The sequence below is a fragment of the Cydia strobilella genome, chromosome 5 (assembly GCF_947568885.1).
Source record: "Cydia strobilella chromosome 5, ilCydStro3.1, whole genome shotgun sequence".
NCBI lineage: Eukaryota > Metazoa > Arthropoda > Insecta > Lepidoptera > Tortricidae > Cydia > Cydia strobilella.
In genome coordinates this window covers 15786190-15802959 of record NC_086045.1, presented here as the reverse complement: position 1 = coordinate 15802959, position 16770 = coordinate 15786190, and the positions used below count along the sequence as shown (strand labels likewise).

At 39.6% G+C, this 16770-nt stretch overlaps 1 protein-coding gene across 1 annotated transcript in view; it reads right to left on the bottom strand.

Moving 5' to 3' along the window:
• Nucleotides 1–16770, bottom strand: part of LOC134741502 (neurogenic protein mastermind-like) — a 59713-nt gene that overhangs the window by 2956 nt on the left and 39987 nt on the right. Inside the window, exons 4-7 of the mRNA XM_063674304.1 lie at nt 11013–11133; nt 6120–6248; nt 5490–5807; nt 32–209 (exon numbers count right to left, since the gene is read on the bottom strand). Coding sequence (XP_063530374.1) covers nt 32–209; nt 5490–5807; nt 6120–6248; nt 11013–11133 — 746 coding nt within the window. The remainder of the gene's footprint in view (nt 1–31; nt 210–5489; nt 5808–6119; nt 6249–11012; nt 11134–16770) is intronic.

Genomic DNA, 16770 nt, shown 5'->3' with positions numbered 1-16770 from the left:
ACCGATGGTCAGTGAAGTGTGCGTGTCGTACCTCTGCTGCTGCTGTTGCTGCAGGAGTTGGTGTTGCATGCGCGAGTGCTGCAGTTGCAGTTGCTGCTGCTGCGCGGCGCTACCCGGGACCGCGCCCGCGGCGCCGCCCATGCCGCCCATGCCGGCCACGCCGCCCATGCCGGCCACACCGCCCATGCCGCCCATGCCGAATCCTGCGCCTGAACATGACAACAATAACATGATACAATAAACGTCAAAATCATGTAACCCAAGCGATGCAGGATCATTATTACGGGCGTTTCGAACACCTAATTTATTTGGACAGTGTTTCTAAATATTGATGAGTTGGTAGTAGTCAGGGATCTCTACCAAACAGCTAAAAAAAGTCAAACTAATGCCTAAAGACTTCGTCAAAATGTGTCTAAAGATAAACTCTCTACTCATAAAACTTAACAAGCCTCAATTAGTTAATTTATGTTTTTTCCCTTTCTTGCAAATACATTAAAAGTTAAAATGACAGATTAAGATAAACGATAATTATCTGATTGAGGCTTGTAGCGTGTGTTTATAAACAACGCCAAAAAACGCTCTTTATTGACCCTGGAAATATAACTACCATAGGTATATGGTCCAATCCATCCATAACCTTTTTGTCACGGCTAAACCACTGAACCGATTTTGATAACATTTATCATGAAGATAGAAATCTGAAAGCTACTTTATTTTTTGAAATCCAAGCCTTAGAAACATTTCCATGCGAACGGAGCCGCGAGCAAACTAAGTAAATGTAATAAATATACCTATAAATTATTGGTGTATAAATACGTCTAGAGCATTCGGCATGGTAATGAGATGAAAAGTGGATCACCCGTTTAAAGGAATCGTTTAAAGAAGACACATATAATTATATGTGTCTTCTGTAAACAATTCCTTACTATTACAAATTGTAATTACAATTTGTAATTCAAAAGCGACTTCTCCATGTAACCAGTTAAGAGCCAAGTGATTCCAGTACACATGAATAACTAAATGCCACTCTAAAATAGAGCAATAGGAAGTTTTCTACCCACTGCATTACCTAGATGCGCTCTACCTTATCACTAGCACGTTATAAGTATACTATCAACACCAAAATAAATTAGCAAATAGTTATTTGATGTGTCCAAACCGGAAGACGTATAACTCATACGTCATCGTTTCACCCATAATATTAATCCCACCAAAAACATTTCATGTAAAGTGTTGCCAAGACTAGGCGCATAAAGCTTTTACACTCAAAAGCTATCAGATCCCGTAGTAGGTACCAAGACTTTTACTCTGTAAGTCCTAACTTTATTAGCTCTAACTGTATAAAGCCAACATCTTGGTCAAACGTACAGTACGGCTTGGCCGTTTCGTTGCTGTCAAATGGACAAATTGGACAATCCCTTAATGACACTCAGAATTTGAAAGACTTGTGTAACTACTTGGTACAACAAGTCCACCGATTGAGTGTTTATGTGACTGCAACGAAACGGCCAAGCCGTACTGTACGTTTGACCAAGATGTTGGCTTTATACAGTTAGAGCTAATAAAGTTAGGACTTACAGAGTAAAAGTCTTGGTACCTACTACGGGATCTGATAGCTTTTGAGTGTAAAAGCTTTATGCGCCTAGTCTTGGCAACACTTTACATGAAATGTTTTTGGTGGGATCTCATTCATTTTTGTAAAAGTTGATATACCAGCTAGAAATGACTTATTCGTTTATAGAATCTACGATAATACAGGATCATATATAAGCAGGCATAATTCTAAAATATTTTAACATTAGATTTTATAAAAATTACGTATTGCTAGCGCCATCTATGTAGAGCCTATATAAATTATAAGTCAGGAATTTTATGTATTATAAATTGTAAGTTTCTAGAAATTTTAAAGCATTATTATCATAATCGGAATTGTTTTAATGACCTAAGCGTTAGTTAAGGTCTCCGATTCAGCTCACTCAACCGATTTTTGTGAATTTTGTGTTCATATTTTTTTCGACTAAGTACATATATTTGGAGAATATACAACATCACGGAGTCATTGTAGATCAGCGCCTAAAAAAGTAGCGGTTTCGATATCATTAGGCATTTTTTTCTTTTAGAGACAATCATGTACTTAATTCAGAAATTACATCTATTTAGATACTTAATTCTTAATGGAGAATAAGTAGCTAAATTTCACCTAGAGATCTAGATACCTTGGTGTGGGTACATACCTACGTGCTATCGCAGTGCTGTTGGAAAACCGCGGCTTTGTAGTGCGACGATTCGAGTTTGATCCCCAGATATGTATTTTTTTAAATAAAATTTGAATTTAGCGAGTGCGAAGTGCGAGCTAAGCGTAGGTATTCGTTACAGTTGGGCAAAAATATTTTCTAGTCTCCGGCTGTTCTTTTGTATAAGTCGTACGTATTACTCAACTTATTTTCGGTAAATTTTGTGAGCAGAATTTATTTAAAAAATATTAAAATAGCTCACTTATCACACGCGAGTCAAGAGGTAAAGAACCCGGTATATAAATGAGCTCTCCGAATATGCATACATATTGTTACGAATCTTACGGTCGCGTTACTCTGGTGTTTCGAGATCTCTACACGCATGCGAGTTTCTAAATAAATAAAATAAATAAAAAAGTCGTATGTGCCTGCAAATTTCCTATTATGATATGACCTTTCGCTGAATACTGCATAAATAAATTGTGCAGCACAATACGGCAAATCTAATTTAATTAACAATATTTTGTTACGTGAGAATACGAGTCACATGAACGTCGTCAGTCGAGTATGTAATGTAGTTTATAAAACAACTGATCAAAGCCTGCTCACAAAATACACATATGTTCCAAAATGGTTGTCACATATGGACAGACAGACGGAAGACCGGACGGATAGACGGACTAAACAAAACTGTAAGGATTCCGTTTTTGCCATTTTGGCTACTGAAGGCCGAATGCCCGGAGCGTATGACAGGTACACGCTACCCGCAAAGTCTCCAAGTATCTTCATGGCGGACGGTTTGGCCGAAGTAAGAAGTTAAATTTTTTAACCACAGTAAATTCACTGCCATCTATCGACACACTTTAAGACTAAAAATGTAGATTTATGAAAGTACGATAAAATGTATTTAAATATAGATAAATGATTTTTTTTTACTTGCATTAATTATTTTTGTATGATTTTGACCCATTTCTTTCACTGATATGCGTTAAAATAGTTAAATAACAAACGAAATTGTTAACGCCCTCTATACGAGAGTAGGCCAAAGGTAGTGGCGTCATCTGATCGAGAATCAAATTTTCGTGATTTTCGAGGCACCGTTTTTTCCTTGGACTGTATCCATCTATTACGGAGTTATATTATATTATCTATCTTTGCAAATACCTACTTACCTAATCTAGATAGATGAGCTGGCGGCTTCCTCGTACAACGTATCAGCATTGCGATACAGCGAGGAAATGCCGCCAGCATCCTTGGTACAATGCCTCAAGGGCCTATTTTAGATAGCTAGTTATTAATTTCGTTTACGTAGTACTATATCTTGTATGTAAATAAAGAGTTATTTAATTCTATGATATAATAATTAAACTAATTAAGGTGACATCTACCGAAACTCTTCTGTACTTGCAGAAGTACTCTAAGCTTAGTTTAGCTATGTCATTATATGTAATAGTTCATAACCAATCCGTAGTGTCATAGTGTGGCACTGCACTTAGCTATATAAGCTTCTACATGTATGTAGATACAATGACTTTTTCCAACCAGCCTTCTGTTAACATTAAGCCGGGCCGGGGTTTGAACCCGCGACCTCCGGATTGAAAGTCGCACGTCTTACCGCTAGGCCACCAGCGCTTGTGTTTGAAGTATGGTTTTGAAAAGTTTACGACAAGAAACAGTGCCAATATAGAGGGCGCTATTTGGCTGGTTTACGTGAACCTGGTTCAAATCTGTACTTCGAAAACTTTTTGTTCTTTTTTTATTGTTGTTTTTGTATTAGCATTCCGATCACTACTACCACACAAAATTTCACGATTCTAGGACTTCAGGAACCAATGTTTTCAGGTTTAGAGGTATTTTTAGGTACCTCCATTTTAAGGGGTTGCAGGGCGAAAGTTACAGATTTCTGGTCACCATATGTGTCTGCATACAGACCCATCCCTACATGCCAAATTTCAGACTTCTAAGACTTCAGGAAGTAGTCTGTATTTTCTATGACGCGAATTTCATGTGTTTCGGACAGTGAAATTCAAGGTACTATAAAATTTTAAGTATAATAGGTAGCTTAATAAAACTTGGTGTTTTTGATAAGTCTACTGAGTACATGGTATACAAAAAATTACAGCTCTCTAGCATTGTCCAAGACGAAGCTACGAGGGTTCGAAAATACGGCGAAACGTGCCGAGAAAAGATATGCACTGCCTTTTGCCCATTGTCTCGTCTTGGCGGGGGCACGGCCGTGCCCCCAGATTACAATATCCGCAACAAGGAAAACGATATGCGATCAAGGGCGAGATAGAGCTAACTCATTGAGTATGTATTAGATATCGTTATAACGAAACCAATAATTACTTTACGGCATCATTCACATTCATTATTAAATAAATATCGATATTACCTATATCAAGAAAAAAAATTTTTTTTTTTTATTTTGATATCGGATGGGAATGAAATACATTGACATAAAAAAAAATACTGATTGTACATTTTTACCAACATCTAAATGCCAATCATTTTAATTTTAATAAAGATAGGGAAGCTCTCTTTAGCCCGTATTGGCGTAGCAGCACGGGATTTGGTAGCTGAAATCAGTACCCCATTTAAAAATCTTCCCTGTGTCCCTGTATACTTTCTTTGAACGTGGATCTACAACCACCAGAGCTTCAACTAAACGTGCGACATATTATCACGCGAGACAAAGGGGATTGTCGTCTAAATGTTGTCAGTTTTTAAAATGTAGTACCTACTTAATATTTCATCATCCGGAAGGATCGAGTGGCATGCTTTGTTAAGGAGACATTCGACGAGAACTTCGTTTACGAAATGCCATTCTTATAATGCTTCTGTTTTTTTATGACATAGGCGGCAAACGAGCAGCGAAATCGCGTGATGGTAAGCGATTACCGTCGCCCATGGAAACCCGCAACACCAGAGGGGTTGTAAGAGCGTTGCCGACCTTTAAGATGGGAATACACTCTTTCCTTAGAAGTTTGAACGTCGTATCGGTCCGGAAATACCGCAGGTGACAGTTCATTCCACAGTTTAGCCGGGCCAGGCAGAAAGATTCTGGTGAAACGCACAGTTGAGGTCTGCCAAACATCTAGGTAAATGGTGAAGATGGAAATGTTGTCGCGTAGAGCGAGGCGAAAAGAAGGGGCCGGGATCAATCCGAACAATTCCTCGGAGCACTAATCGGAAAATGCTGAGAAAGCCATATTTGGTCCGGTAATATTTGACGAGTCGGTACATGAAACTGACCTTGGTGGTGGAGCTGCTGGCGCTGGTGCTGCTGCAGCATGGCGTGGCGCCACTCGGGCGAGTACTGGCGCGGCAGGTGCGGCGGGTAGGCGCGCGGCGGCGGCGCGACCCGGCGCGCGGCGCCCCCGCCCCCGCCCCCGCCCGGCGCCAGGGGCCCGGCGCCCCCGCCCCCGCCCCCGCCCGGGAAGCGCGCCTTGTACTCGGGCGGCGGCGGCCGCATCTGCTGCTGCTGCTGCTGCTGCGCGCGCAGCATGTGCTGCTGCTGTTGCTGCAGCATCTTCGCTTGCTGCTCGCGAGAGATACCCGCCGCGGCTACGCCTGCAATCAAACCGTTATGACAATGTTACGTTATTTTGTTTGTCAAAGAATAGTACATTACTACAGAGGCCGTGAATTAAGGGGTTGCCGGCCGAATAGTTATGAGGCCGGCAACCCGTTTCACGCCGAGGTATGTATAGTGATTTCCCAAACAAGCAATGAAATAAATAAGTTTAAGTTCTATTGACGACGACTTTACAGTGAGGTTCGAAATTGCATGGACAAATTATAAATGAATTCCATTCATAATTTATCCATGCAATTTCGAACCTCACTGTACATAGTTGTAGTAGTCGCGTACTGACTACTGACCCATAGGCGCCTGCTGCCCTTGCTGCGGCTGCGCGGCGGACTGCGCGGGGTGCGCGGGCCGCGGCCGCATCGCCTGCGAGAAGTTCATGCTCTGCGACTGCGACATCGAGTATGAATCGTTTCCACCGCCTGCAATTAAAACAACGATAGGTATCACACTTGAAATATTAACCACAGAGTAGAAATGTTGCTCTAATGGACCGTTTGGGTACACGATGTTAATAACAAAGTCGAAGACAAACCACTGGATTTACTTGATCAATAGGGTTGCCATCTATATTGATTAAAAATCTAACAAGAATTTATCCAGTGGTAGTCACCATGGAACACGATTCCAACAGGCTCGTTTTATTTTAGCGAACTAGCAACTTATCCTACAGACAGTGGCGTGACTAGGGGGGGGGGCGCAGAGGGGGCAAGAGCCCCGGGCGCCAGCCAAGGGGGGGGCGCCAAAATGGGCAAGAGGCAGCAGCAGGGAAACTTTTGTCAGTCGTCAGGGGGCGCAAATTTGGTGACTGCCCCGGGCGCCATATCCTCTAGCTACGCCCCTGCCTACAGATACCAAGGAAATGCAGGCCAAGTTAGAGCCGGCTTGCGTTACGGATATGTTTGTCATACCTTCACTGCACAACACTACAAAGTAACCATTTTACAAATCTTAACAGGCAACATTGACGCGGTTACCCAATAAATAAGGTCTTTTGGCCAGTGACGCCGATATAGACTTGTTAATTTTAAATTTTTAGTTTAACTGAAAGTTATAGACCGCGAGCCAGGCGCAAATTTCGTCAGTCATCACCTCCCGGGCGAAAAATTTTCGTTTCGGTGGCTGCCATTCCTTAACCCACCAACGGAGCGGCAGCTGACGTTCACGAGGGTTCATCATACATAGCCATTAACCACTATACGTGTGATGTAATTAATGGATGACCCCTAATCCAAGCAAAGCAATAAGGAAAATCCGAAATGCGTCGGACATTTCCCCAGGGAATTCCATGTAGTACATACCACTATTAGTGTTGTTAAAACACTAGTCTTTAAGACTTTTGAACCTTAACGACTCGCGAACCTTTAAGGCTCAAGCTTTAAAAGCTAGAGCGTTAAAGGTGTGCTCACAAAGCGGTTTAGAACCTTAACGACTCAAACTTTTTATGACTTGTCAAAATGAAGTCTTTAAGACTCGGGCCTCATAGGGAACTCTAGCTTTTTAACTTAAGCTCAAGCCCCCGAACCTTAAAAGCTTGTGTCAAGCTTAGAGCTCATACGTTGAGCTCTCTTTGCAGAAATTATTTTTGTGTAGAGAATTTACGAATATTATAATATACCTATCTATATCGGAAGAGTAACTTAACATCAGTTAACGCATTTACTGCCTGCATCGTATACAGGGTGGGCCATTTAGAACCGTGATTCCGTTGCGTATGTACATCCAGATACATTTTCTATGAAACTATATTTTAAAATTTTCCCGTTCCGTTCCGTCCTATATGAGTGAGACATAAGAAATAAAAATAAAAGTATTTAAAAAAATATTTATTACTTAATTAAGACTGGGTGATTACTTGAACCGCTTGAACGTTTTAACTTTTAACCGCCTCCGCTATTGACTAATTCACGAACGCAAACTAAACTACTAAGAGACAAAAAAACAAAACGGTTTCTGCAGAACTGTAAAAATGCCGCGGCATACATTTATAACCAATAATAATGGTTTCCTAGTTGACTATACGGAACTCTAAAAACGCGATAAGTCATAATTATCTTTTTCTGTTTTTCCCTATTTCACAAAAACGTATTAAATTTCACCCTACCCTATAGCATAGGTTGATCTTATTTGTTAAAAGCTTTTACTTTTTGCTCCAAACCTTTACTGCTAAAAACGTTACAGACTTAAACCTTCAAAGCTTAGGAGGCTTTAAAGCTTGAGGCCAAAAGACTCGAGGTTTCTTTGCTCGTAAGCAGCAACACGAACTCTTAGTTCGAGTCGTTAAGGTTCCGAGGCTTTAAGGTTCGAAGCATCAAGGCTCAGCAGTCGCGACTCAAGTCTTCTAGTTTACGCCTCAAAGCTTAAATCCACAACACTAACCACTATACGTAAGTTTCGACACTTTCGACCTATGCCTCTCTATATCGCGAGGAGTATTCCGGTGTTCTACGTTTAATTTAGGTCACAAGAAATTAGAGCACGCCTTCCACATACACGTAATAGAGTAAAGAGATCATGTGTTTCAAAGTAACCATATAATTCAATGTCATTCGCAATTAGTAACGAATGTGAATTGGATTTGAGGCGAAATACATCGCCGTTCTTTCCAAGTACTACATAAAACTACATGTGTAATATGTAATAACACTTAATATACATAGTTTCAAAATCCCAAAATATCCACATATCAGGTAATAATGTAGGTAGTAGTACTATAATAGGTCTCTGCTTAGCTTAGTTAGGCTTAGTTATTCTCTAATAACTAACTAATTCAGAACTAAATTACAGAAGATTACCTGGCCCAATGTTAACGTTTAGTAACTCTAATCGGCCGCTACGTCGTTATTGCTCCGAATGCGGTTAAACTATTTACGATTTTGTTTGTTTGTTACTGTTCGAGACTTTTTGTATACAATGATTATTTGAAATACCTATTGTACATTCCATTCCATCATTCAGTTCGCGATCGCAAGGTGACGCACGACATGACGGCACGGCTTGACAAGTTACCCCCTTACAGGCCAATTCGAACGTCCTGTCCCTTGCTTACAAAATACATACTTACAACAATGAGATAATATAAGACAAAAAATTAATAGCTAATTAAGGCTTGTAGCGCGTTCATGAATAACAATAAAAAACATAATAGTTACTTAAATGAAAATCGCAGTGTGTTAGTCGCAGTTAATAGTCAAACAAATTAGCCGATTGTTCGTTCATCTCAACCAAAACGTTCTGTCACATTAATATAAAACTCGAGCAACGATTTAGTCGTTCTCAATCTGAAGTGCATGGTTTTATCGAATGCAGCAGATGCGTCAATCTATATGACTGCTCGCTTGGTGGTGCGATGCGGCGGTTGGCGCATTCTCGCAGATCGTCAACCTCGGGCGCTGCACACTCTGCACTGTACACTTATGTATAAGCTGCGCTGCGCTAAACGACTCCTGGCCTGTTACATCCATTACTAAGCGTGCGCCAGCCGCATGCGAACCATTATACTTAATAATAAAAAAATTACACGTCGTTGTTAAAGAGCTAGAGTCCTAGTCCTAAGCCTGTCTCCTCACACTGGTTTGCCTATGAAGTGTTCGATTAACGATATGTGTATATATATACCCTGCTACCCTGGTTACACGCGCTCGCTCTTAACTCCTCGTCTCTAAGCGCCACTTGCACCATTCCACTAACCCTGGGTTAACCGGTTAAGCTTGGAGTTACCATGGTTACCAGGGGTTAGTGGAATGGAGCAAGTGACCGTAAGGGGCATGGCACACTCCACCGATGGTACCGTACTTGGAACACCCTAGCGACAGACGCATATAGCTGCACAATATCCGCGCTGCACTGACAAAGTGTTTGTTATAAAAAACAAACCGACACAATGTTTTTATTATTGCATAGGTATTTTTGTTTAAATTTTTACAAGAAAGATGAGACGGTTACAAAGTAGGTAGATGAGTTAACTCGCGACCAACTATTTCTAGGTAGGTCTGTAAGCGTACATTCCCTACCTCGGTCCGGAATTGAGTCATCAGTTTAGCATTTCATTGAAATGAATATTACTTTTATTATTAACCTAACAACGCCGCAGTGAGAGCGAGATGGCTGAGCTGCGCTGCGTGCCAATACCGGCGATTACTTTCAAAGGCATTTTGTGTGTCATACATAATTAATTATATTAATTATCCCAAGTAATGACCTAATGTGCGCTCGGAAGGTAAATCAGCTCTTGATTCAAACACCACGTTTCGAAGTGCAGGAGAAAATGAGAATTGTATTGGCACCGTGCGAAGTGCATGGTGGGGGTAAGTAAAGCGATCGCAGCGCATAAGATGGCAAAAATAGGCACTAACGGAAGTTAGAATTTACGATTATTCCTGAGATATTCATTTAAATTGTATGGTGTAAGGGACCATTGTTATCTGTATGAAATGCTTAATATAACTAACGTATTTAATTTGATAATTATTAATACTGTATCCGTGTAAATGTAGCTTTGCAAATTAGCCAGCGTGAAATTCTCCTGACTTCATTAGCAAATATCGTCATATTTCAATCAATTTACACAAAACCTTAACAAATTATACGCCTTAACCTTCCCCAAGAATCACTCTATTCATAGGTGAAAACCGCATAAAAATCCGTTCAGTAATTTTCACTGAAATTATTACGATTTACTTACTTCTCGCTTAATAGTTGTGACAAAATACGGGCATATAGTTCCGTCCGTTGTGTGGCGCTATCGTCGTGCACGGTCCCACATTGTATTGTGCAAAGTGAAATATTGGAAACGAGGGTGTTAATTCACGACAGCCGCATAATATACGAGCTGCATCAATATTGTTTGTAATACAAATAACATAATTTATTGCATGGATTTAAATCGGCTACCGACGTAAAGTGAATACTAAATCCATCGTTGAGAATAAAACTTTACGTTAGTGAAAACCACACGAAGAGTCTGACGAGGATCCTGTTGGCACAATACGCATTTTTTGAGTTGTCGACTGGCACTGGCACTGTCAATTTTGATGATATAGGTATCTGGTTGTTTAGTAGTAGCAAGGGATCTCTACAAGACAATCAAAAATAACGAAAGAAATAAGGGGGACAATAACGCTTTGATCTTGACCCATATCTCTATTGATCTTGTTATAAAGCAGGTATGTGCTTACACTGCTTACCTTGGTGATGCTGCGAGGTGGGATGTTGGTGTTGGAAGTTGGCGTACATGCCCTGCTGCGCTGCCACGGACACGTGCCCGCTGCCCGCGCCGCTCACCTGCATGTGCTGAGCCGCGGACACCTGACACAAAAAAAAACATTATTAAATGGGCACACCTGACACAAAAAAAAACATTATTAAATGGGCAATCAGTCACTTATGCCCTCATCTGCTCTGAGAAAAAATCGGCAAACGACACTGACACACCACTACCACTAACCACATTTCAATCAAAAAATGTTTTTTACACCGAGTTGGCTCCAAAAGTTCCTGAAAGTGGTGATTTAGTTACAGTAGTTACACTAATGAAAAAATGTCTCTTTCACATAATGTAGATAAAGACTGATCCATTCGGTTAAAGGATGTTGCGCGTAGGTATTTAAAAACATTAAATTCAGACAACACTTACAGCACGCGAAATACTCTCAAAACAAAATTAACAATCAGTCCTCATTTAAATTAAGACAACCTTTGCAACTGTGCAACCTTTAAGTACCAAATTACCAATTGTGTAGGTAAGTATTGGAGAATTGGAGTATTTAAGCGTTTTACGACCGGTTATTCGATGAGACAAATAGATCCCCCAGTTTTTATCAATTGATAGGTCGATATTTTGTAATTTTATTGAGTTGTATAACTAAGATAAACAAACTGTTTGAAGTTTATGTTAAAATGCAAGTACAAATTTAGGGGTGGTGATAAATGTTCCTTTATTATTATAAATATTACATTGATTAAGATATATATGGTCGCAATGAGACGCATCGGAGCTAGAAAATGTTTTAGTTCAGACTGTACACAGCTATTTTTATTGATAACAGACGTAGGAGATAGCGATGAATCGGCAAATAAATTCCGCCAGTGACGCATAATAAATACGTAGTAATAATTACATTGGAACAATGGACACATGTTCGGCTTCTTACATTATACAGAAAATCTTATTGTACAATGAGTGGAGTACTGTAATTATGCGTTAAAATATAAATGGATTATGGATTGTAGATCACAGGTGTGACAGATTGTCTCGCCGTCGACAGGCGGTGGCGGTGATGCGCCCAGCGACACGAGAAACCTGTTCCGGCGCTCCGCCCCGCTCCCGCGGCACCCGCGATTTTTGTGACGCGCGCTCTAAGTTGAGGCGAGAGGTAGAAGCGAAGCATTGTGAAGCCAGACAACCTAACGGCACCTTATCTGATCACACATCGCTTCAAATGACCCGAGGATCGCAATCACTCGGCAGGTAAGGATCGCTCCCGTGTGAAACGATAGAGACCGGTCCGCTTCCAAATGTGCTTACGTACATACAGTACAGACGATTAGCCACAGTGCCGTCGAATTTATATTATGTTTAGTTGCCATTTGAAAACTAAGTAAAAATGAATTATGTAAGGACATTTCGTATTAATTTGGTTTTTGCATGTTTCATGTTTGAATGTATGTTTTGCAAAAAGTCTACTAATATACATCCTATCCTATATACATATATGTATCTACGCCACATAATGTCCTTCACGAACCCGTAGGACAAAGCAATCGATATATGTATGTATAAGGATTGAAAATGCCGGGATGGATGCCTTTGCCTGGAGACATATTAATATCGCCAAAGATAGATATAACTCCGTAATAGATGGATACAGTCTAAGGAAAAAACGTGCCTCGAAAATCACGAAAATTTGACTCTCGATCAGATGGCGCCACTAGTTTTGGCCTACACTCGTATAGAGGGCGTTGACTGTTTCGTTTGTTATTTATAATTTTAACGCATACCAGTGAAAGAACATGGGTCAAAACCATATAAAAATAATTAATGCAAATAAAAAAATAATTTATCCATATTTAAATACATTTTAACATATTTTTTTAAATCTTCATTTTTAGTTTAAAAGTATGTCGATAGATGGCAGTGAATTTACAGTGGTTACAAAATTTACTATGACAGTACCGCTCTATCTTATTATATCCTCATTGATATCGCTGACGTAAACACGCACGGCGGTGTGCTCTGACGCCCCATCAGATTTTTGTCATTAACAGGATTGTGTGCAGTAACTTGAGGAATAACTTTAACGTTGTACTTTTCTCATTTTTCTAATGTAGTATCCATTTCAATTTAATTAACTAATAGGTAACCTTTTGGTACTGATATCGTTTTAAATAAAAAACAGATACGAGTACCTAGAGCAGATAAGGTCGACGCGGTAGGATGGGGTGTCGCAGGAAATCGACCGCCCTCGGATGCCGCCCGCCCATGACATTTGAACGCGAACTGATTCAGACCTCGTTAACTGACTAACGTACCGTACCGTGTTCATTTACTGAGCCTATTTATAACTGGCTATTCAAGCAGCTTTAGGTCATATGGGTGATTATTGAGGGACAGGTTTTTTGGAGAAAAAATTAAGACGATCGCAATTTCCAATGTGAGAAATCGATCGCCCTCAAGGCGTCTCTCGCCCACCTATGACATTTGATCGTGATTGCTTGGAACAATTTCATTACCCGTTCATATAATGAACCTATTTATAGCGTGCTATTTTATCTATACTTAAATGTGTATTTAACGTAGCAAAACTAAATGGAATCGTGTGGCAAGACCACGGCTGTATCGACCAGACCACGGTTTAGGACGTATCGCATGGTTACTGGCATTGAGCACTGCTACCTGCACATAAATTCAATTACGGAAATGTACAGTTCAAAGGAAAGTTGACAACCGCCCCGAAACCGCCTTTCCATACAAACGTAGTCCCCATTTGCCTCTCCGATGACATTATTGACAATATTTTGACACAATTTGATATATACAATCAACCACAGCCATACATAAGAATTAGGAGCATTTAAAAAAGCGTATGAAATGGAATTTGTTTTTCGCTCCTAACTTTTATAATAATCAAAAAATAAAAATAAAGTTAAACGAAGGAGCAGGGTCAGGGGGGGAGGGGGTTATACATCAAATTGTGTAAACATACTTTCTCTAGTGTTAATATCCAGGGAGGAAAATGGGGACTACGTTTGGAAGCGGTCCACCCCTTTCCTCTTAAAAACCGGCCAAGTGCGTGTCGGGCCAGGCATTATGGATAGTTCTGTACCTTCATATGATATAATATAAAGCCATACAAGCAAACGTATGCACATTATTTTAAACTTTTTAAAAAACCTGGCAAATTAAAAAACTGTTATATACTTTAACCTCATTATTAAGGTTCCGTACCCGAAGGGTAAAAACGGGACCCTATTACTAAGACTCCACAGTCAGTCTGTCCGTCTGTCTGTCACCAGGCTGTATCTCATAAACCGTGATTAGCCAGACAGTTGAAATTTTCACAGATGATGTATTCTGTTGCCGCTATAACAACAAATACTACAAAGTACGGAACCCTCGGTGGGCGAGTCCGACTCGCACTTGTCCGGTTTTAAAGACCTATCAAAGGACGTGCAAAACGTTGATATTTACTGGTTTTTTTTTTATTCACATTTAGTTACATGTATGGGGTGCGTTCCATAAATATATTTTTTTAACTTTGACTTCTTAACTTTGTAGCAGCGCACAAAATACACATGTTCCAAATTTCATTAAAATATACTTTATAGTTTTCGAGTAAAATGGCTGTGACATACGGACAGCCAGACAGATGGACATGACGTTTTTGGCATTTTGGCTACGGAACACTTATTTATTTATTTAAAAATTAAATCAGGCAACAAGGCCCATATTACAAATACCTTACAGACTAACATACATATATATATTATATAGACTTAAAACTAAACACTATTTATGCGACAAAACTATTGCTATTTATGTGACTTATAGGACCCTATCGTCATCTATACGCTCCCAGGGGTTTCGTACACAAACTATGTTTTACAATGTTTTAATTTTTTCCTTAAGACAAGTTCACGCTTAGCTGGTTTGTAACAATTGTTATTATTATATTTTTCTTTGTTATATGTCACAGAGTTTATGTATTATGTAACAAAAATTTTATGTTTCAATAGTCTACCTATTATGGGTTCATTATGGTTAGTCACGAGCGAGCCCGCTGAATGACAAATCAGGCGGTCTAGCATAAGTTGCGTTCTCGCGCGCGACTCCATACATCTAGCGCGACTTCAAGTATGGACTCGCGCGCGAGAACGCAACTTATGCTAGACCGCCTGTAGTTATAGCGGCAACTGAAGACTCTGATCCAACTATCCACTTGTAATGGTTCTTGAGGTAAGCCCCGCTGACTGACATGCACCATCGACGGACGGACAGAGTAAGCTTACGCTTAGTAGTAGGGTCCCGATCCCGACTGTCACCGTTCGGGTACGGAACCCTAAAAATTATAAGATATTAGAAATTAGAACCTCTTTTGAGGTCGGTGGAAATTGTAAAATGAATTGTTAAGTGTATTTTGATATTGTTTGAACCTTTAGACCGGCGCGGCGACGTGCCCACGTGTATCGAGCTACGCCCAGTCCAGGCGAGGACCGACTCGACCACGCCAACGCCCCACCACTACTTAGAACCCTACACGTGTGACGTGGCCAACCCTGGATATCGAACAGATTGAATTTTGCACTTCAGCCTATATTACTGTACTTAGAATACTAATTGTAACTGTAATAGGCAAAGATTAACACTCCATTTTTTACTAATAATAAATTTTCCTTATAAGCGTTAAGGCGCGGTGTATAGTAAAATGCGCTATTTGGAAACCATATTTACAGACTTTTACAAGGATTTCATGCATTATTTTCTAGGTATAACCTCAGTCCTACACATGTAGACATAGAAATTTTACTAGCACGAACGAGGCAACGCTAGTGACTTCCTTCCGAAATTTAGTTCATCGTTATCTTATATTATCGATATCTTATAACTGCCATAATAATGTTATAAATATAAACAAATGTGGCATGTTTGGTAATAAATGAACAAGAATATTATTAATACTTTACCTATATAGTACCTACATAATAAATAAAAAAAACTCCATGACACACATTCACCAAGATTGGTTTTCAAATTGCCATCGCCAATAAAACCATCACACAGGTTTTCTTACATGATTCTCGAAGTACACTACCAATAATTTTCCCATATTTTCGGCTGTCAAACTTCTTCGTCTTTTTGAATAAATAAAAAAAACTCGCATAATTTAAATAAAAGATTTTCAACTTCCACTGATGTAATGGGTGCATACCAGAAATATGGAAAATGAATTACGTTGAAGGGGTGCTTATCGATAACAGGATTGTCGATGTTTTTATTTTGTCAAGCACTAACAACATGACGTTCGTGCTAGAAAAATCTCTATGTCTGCACATACCTATGCCTTGGTAAATTCTTAATTCTGGCTGAATAATGTCTTGGTCTGTTCTGTTATTATACTATATGTACGTAGGTAAGATATCCCTGCCACAGCCTATTTTGAACGCGTGCGAAAATAATTATTAAGTTTTTTATCCTTTTCACGAAACGGCTTACACATTTAAAATAAATGATGATATATTAATTTATTACTGAGCCACAAATTCAATTTTTGCCGATGTTTTTCAGTCACGTGTAATTAAGGATTAAACCAAATTATGTATATTATTTACTAGTATAGTTAGTACGCAGAGGCAGTCCATAACATGAGTTAATGTAGGCAATGGTTGTGTGGTTTGTGTGGGTTAATAATATTATCGTAAAAAAGAAGTGTGTGTACCTACACTATG